Source organism: Notothenia coriiceps, unplaced genomic scaffold (assembly GCF_000735185.1).
Source record: "Notothenia coriiceps isolate Sejong01 unplaced genomic scaffold, NC01 NC01_scaffold00009823, whole genome shotgun sequence".
NCBI classification, from domain to species: Eukaryota; Metazoa; Chordata; class Actinopteri; order Perciformes; family Nototheniidae; genus Notothenia; species Notothenia coriiceps.
Genome location: NW_011342524.1, coordinates 7,873 through 13,890, shown reverse-complemented (window position 1 = coordinate 13,890; position 6,018 = coordinate 7,873). Strand labels below are relative to the sequence as shown.

At 35.9% G+C, this 6,018-nt stretch overlaps 1 protein-coding gene across 1 annotated transcript; it reads right to left on the bottom strand.

Annotated features, from left to right (window-relative positions):
- Positions 1-5,394: 5,394 nt before the first annotated feature.
- On the bottom strand, positions 5,395-5,790 carry artn (artemin). Its single transcript, XM_010771314.1, has one exon. It carries the CDS (start codon positions 5,788-5,790, stop codon positions 5,395-5,397), a length of 396 nt encoding a protein of 131 aa, XP_010769616.1.
- Between the last annotated feature and the right edge of the window lie 228 nt (positions 5,791-6,018).

The window sequence follows — 6,018 nt, the reverse complement described above, 5'->3', positions numbered from 1 at the left end:
TGCATTAAGAACACTTGTGTTAGGGCGTGAAATAACAATAAATAGGTTATATATACAGTATAAAATACCACGTACTGTCCACCCTCCCATGCCACCCTGGCATGACCTCTTGCCCCCCCTTTGCCACCCCATGTAGAATGTTCTAGCTCCAACTGTATAAGCTTAGGTAAAACTTAAATGAATCAATAATTATAATCAAAACATATAATATATTTGATTCTGAAATGGGACAATCTGCATATTTATTACTTTTACTTTTGCTACTTTATTTTGATGCCAATACTTCCTACACTCTGGTACCTTTATAATATCTGAGCATTTCTTCCACCTCTGGTTTTATGTTGTTCAAATAAAAAATATATTATATATATTTTAAAATTATTAAAATATGATATAATATATTGATGTAGGATATTTTCCAGAAATGTTTTGTTTGTGAACACATTATTATATCAACATCCTTGTAGAAAGATTTTTGCAATATTTCAGTATGAGAGATAAAAAGCTGCTCTGTAAACAATATGCCGGATTTAATACAGTTTAGCATTGGAAATGTTACATGAGGAATGATATGCACTCTGTTTGTTACAACTCAAGGTGAGTAACACGAATGTAAACTTCAATCATTATTAAAGATTATTTTCACTACAGAAGTTCACAATATAAAAGAGCTCTCTCAAATGTGCTCACTTCTGGTTCATGATACTAACTTTATTTATCTTAACAGACGATTATAGCCAGTACAATCATTTGTATACTAAAAACTGATCTGGGGAGATCGGATGTTAACTAAGCAGTGGTTATACATTTACCAAACCCAGACAAAATAGTTGTTAGAATGTTTTATTATTTATAATGTACAAAAATAGTGTTCAGAAGGCATATTACAATACATTGTCAAAAATTCAGAATATATTCAAGATAATACATTAACACAACATATATGAAGACTATTCCCATTTCTTATATTTATCACATTTATTTTTAACTGCAATCTGTTGGGTGAAGAACAGACATTTTCCCAAAGGATAATTGTTATTAGTGTGTAACGACATACTGCAAGAGAGTGATGGAGAGTAAACTCTTTACATTTAGTTAATTATTGTAATAAGGTATATGTCAAAATATTATACTCGTGGCACACTCCTGCCTTCCTCAGTTTTTGAATGGAACTTGAGACTCGTGTGTCGTGCTAGTGTTATTCTCTTCCTGAAATAATGCCACATTGAAAACACAAATACACATGGCTACTTCATGAATAATAAACATCATCAGAACAGCTTTAATGCAAGTAACGAATAAATAAAATAATTTAAACAATAAATACTCTTATGTACATCAAGGGAACATGATGCATAGCATCTAACAGACATGTAGTTACAGAGCAGTTTGACAAACAGTGACTGAAGGCCTCAGAAATTATGTTGCTCCTGATATCTGCATCAGACATTCAGACACTGTGCAAAGCACACTCAATATAAACGGTTTTATTTCCAGGGCTACTTGAGTAAACTCCATTGGTACAGTATGCATAATGAGGGAATCTATTTTAAACAGCTCCTTTGTCTGGGTCAGGGACACTTTAGCTTTTAAAGGGACAGTCCGTCATTGTCAGAAATGTGCTCATAGTCTAATCTCTTAAGGGTGCTTCTCTTTTGCCTTATTTCATGTCTCCTCACTCCTCTGTCCACGTTTGAGCTGAAATTGATATTTTTCTATTATTTTTGTTTGGAAGAGCAATGAGGCTGCCCATTACTGTAGTTAACTGGGGCAAATAACAGATTCAACACAGATGTTATCTCACTTCGGATCTCAGTAAATCAGATTTGCCATTAAATGTTGTGATCGTAACTATACGCTTAATAAGGAAGCATACAAAAACTATTATAACCATCGTCAGATTTTTATTTCATTATTTTCCCATTAAAGCCTGTACAACGTCATGAAGAGAAGGAGTCTGTATGTACCTCACTATTTGATTAAATATGGTTTTCTATGAGGCTGAGATCCCTGCGTCAGGCACAAAATGTATTTTGATATGAGATATAAAATCTGAATTGTTCACAAAATCAATGCAGAATAGCTGTTTTTAATTAATGTGCTTTTTCAACTGTTTTCGGTGTATGTGGAAACATGCAGAGACAGTAGTGATGTACAGTAGGGGGTAGAAAAAGAGGGTATAATAGAAGATACTAACACATGTTGTCCCCATTTGTCTGCACTCACATATTTTCCTGCATCCCTTTCTTATGTCTTAAATGGAAGAAACTAAGATGTGATAAATAAAATACGAGTAAGAAAAATGTTTAGACATTTGAGATAAATGAGAAGCACCCATTGTTCATGTTCATCTAATCTTAGCACGAAGCAAAGAGAAAAACATTTGTCTAGCCCTGTCAAATGTGTAACCATTGACCCTTTAGTAAGTAGAAGCTGTTTTGTTATCACAGTCTTTTTAAAGTATGACTATAGGCTGATACATGACAATGAGCCGGTCCAAAAGGATTGTGTTTGGATATTTGTCTGTTTTGCTTCCAAACTGTACAACCTTTATTTGCTGTCATAGAAAAATATTAAACATAAGTCGGTGTAATTGGAAGCAAATGTGAGATTGCGTGCAAGCTTGGCTGTAAGCATTCTGCAGATTATCTCCAATAACAAAACACAGCAAAGTTGGAAGGATTACAGTGAGCTGAGTAGTGTGGGGAAAAACCAACTGTAGTAATAAAACATGCGGAGGTGCTTTGCTATTCCAATGTTATCTGTGGAAACACACTGCAGAGATACATACTGCCTATCATTTAATGCTTCACTTGGATATTGTTAAACCATTTTCGATAGAACTGAAAAAAAAATCAATGTGTATGAATACTGTTTTAGAGCACCTGCATGTACATATAAAATATTATAACATAAGATTTGTGATGCTAAATTGTAAACATTCCAATATTTAGAGTTCAAAATGTTTTTTTTCAGACGTAGAAATACTGGAAAAATGCTTATAGTGCTGAGCTTTGTGTGAAATAATGTTAGTGATGATAAATGCCACAGTCTAATTAGCTTCTCTGGACACAACTTTCTGAAATAATATGTAGAAACTGTATGAGATGTGACCATGTTGCATATCATTTGTGATAATCTGTGATATGCCAGCATTAGAAATCACATTCAAACTGATTTCTAGCATTTATTTTGTTTGATGTACAGGTCCGATGGTTGTGACTGGGATCATGTCGCACCTGATCTGAAAATAGACCGCGTGGTGAAAAGCTGTCACTGCGATTGATGGCTGCCTCATGACTATATTTGTGTTGGCATCCTACAATAGACTGTTGACAGAGATGTAAACAAGCTGTGCTTTAAGGTCCTCCTGAGCTGCAGTGGCATTTACAATTAGCATATGTTGGCTAGAGAACAGCATGTTATGATCTGATCTGCTGGATTTAGAAAGCCGATGGGGTCATGTAATGCTTTATGAATGTCATGCACTAAAATAAACAAAGCAAAATGTTTTTGTATTTTGAAACTTGAATTATGTTTGTGAGGGTAAGAGATTTTTTTTAGGACATTTAAAGTTTTACTATAGTTGCTGAAGTTGCTATAGTTAACGACTCTTAATGAATGATAATGACTTTTCCTTGACCAGATGGTGTTAGCTGCCCTGGAAGGTATCACATGGTGAGAGGAAATGTTGGTCTTATGAAGACCATTGTATTTACAAAAGAAAACATAAATACTTATTAAAGGTTCTTACTTCTTATAAGCATGTCTTCACATCAAAGTTGTTGGTCTTTAAACTGGTTTTAGATTTTAAGCTGTTCATGAAATTGTCTCTGTTAAATAGAGGCTTCACAGTTGATTTACACATGTCCAGAAATCATCATTCTCTCCATCTTGGAGGTTCAGTAGATAACTGGTTTTGGCAAATAAAGGATAATACCCTTGTCTATAAAATAACCATGTCAGAAAAAGATAAATATTTTAACCATGCTTTAGAGTCAATTGATAAGTATAGAGTAGAGCCAATAGATAAGGATGAATTAGTCAGTGGTGTTCAAACTGAAATATTGGTCTGGTAAGGCAAACATGTTTTTTTAGATGCATTGATACTGTGACATGAACAAATTATTGAGTATACGCTTGGTTAGCTAGCACAATAACAACATGTCAGGATTAAAAAGTCTTACCATGCAGAGCCGATGAATCAAACCATATGTAAATCTATGAAACACCTTCATCTTAAAATGTATTTCAATATTAATATCATTAAATTCAATATAAAGGAAAACTTGTTTGTGCCAATTATATTTTACGGTTGGGCAGCCATTGGATTGCTGTATTGCAAAAAAAATGTAGGCCTTAGCAGCAGGGGAAATGAAGGGGATACAGTTTTGCCAAAATGTGCTGCATGCCAATACTACTTCAATACAATAATATGAGTTATAAATTATTAAGTCTTCTCCATAGAATTATGCATACAATATAAAAGGTGATGTTTTTAAACAGGAAAGCACAAAGATCACTCTTGCCTTGAATTAATAATAGGTTGATTGAATTAAAATGGTGTTGCTTAACTGATGCTTTTGGATGGTGTTTAGGCACCACGTTTATCTCTTTTTAAACATTAACATTAAAGCTGTAATCTAAATAGGCGGCCTTTCCTACATTTTTACAGTTTTTGGATTTGGATAAGTGAATAGCTATTTGGTTTCAGGTTTTATGCTTAAAGTTGTATCATATTCAACATGAATGAAATAATAAAGTTTGAAATGTGTTATTTCATTTGCTGAAAATGAATCTTGTGAACACATTAGGAAAAATGTTCCCCTTCATAACTGCTGGAATATGTTTCAGCCTCCAATGCCTGTATGCAGTTAGCATCATCTAAAACTAGCGGCTACTTGAGGACCAGCTAATTTTTTCGCTTCCTAGCTGGTAAGCATTTTCTGCCTAACAGAAAAAAGACTCCTGGTGAAATGTAAAGCTTCCATTCAGACAGTTGACCGTACTGAATTCTTGTTAGCCAAGCTGCATACTTAGAGATATGGTTAGCTTCTAAGAGCTAAAGACCTTCAACATGGCTGCCATAAGCCTTCAAGGAAACAACATATAGTCCATTATGGACCGGAACAGTACTGATAGTTTCCTCCTCTGCTCTTCTTGCTAGTGGCATTAAAACAAACCCTTCTCAGCCCCAGGGTTGTGGCACAAATCCAGTTAGCCTGCTTATGCTATTCATGGAGTGAAGACCATGGCCGCTGCCTTGAGGATCCAAATCCATGCCCACGCTGCTGGATCAGGGTTTGGTCACCCACTTCAGACACCAGTGCTTACAGCATGCTGCTCTTTAGCTTAACAAAGCTTTTCTGTGCTTGTGATAGATGTTCCCTACTATCAGCTAAAACAGCTGCAGTTGGCCGCTGAGAGCCACCTGATGGTCTGCCAGGTAGTCTGTTCATCCATAAAGGACACAGTCTCATACCGGGTCGGCCGACAGCATGGGTGACTGCTAACCTTCTTCCCAGAGATGCTCCCATTTTCCGTCAAAGCCTTCACGACCAGATCATAGTTCTTGCGGGAGCTGTGGCATGTCCCAACACAGTACTTAAAGAGGATTATTTCGTCCGAGTCATAGCCAAGACCCAGATCCCGCACCCGCATCTCCTTCCTCTCCAAATGGCAGTCGTGACTGATCTTGGTCTTCTTGCGGTTTCTCCTTGACGTTCTTGGCAAATCTGGGTCACGGTAGGCTCGCCGCCATCTGCTCTGCTGGATTTCCCCATCTTGCATTAGTGACCACTCTTCTACAATAAAATAATACACAGATAAGACATATATATATATATATATTTAGTTATTTGATTTTCAACATAAACATTTTCTGTGAGTTAGCATTTCACAACTTCCAGTTCCCTCTTCTCATAGTCAAATTAGTAAATATCCCCCTTTGGAAGTTGAGAGCTTCTATGAGTCTGACTGGTTTGACCAAAAACGATATGCAACTGCTAAACGCCGAGC

What these genes read in the sequence shown, in the direction of transcription:
- artn (XM_010771314.1), bottom strand. Translation starts at nt 5,790, where the DNA reads ATGCAAGATGGGGAAATCCAGCAGAGCAGATGGCGGCGAGCCTACCGT.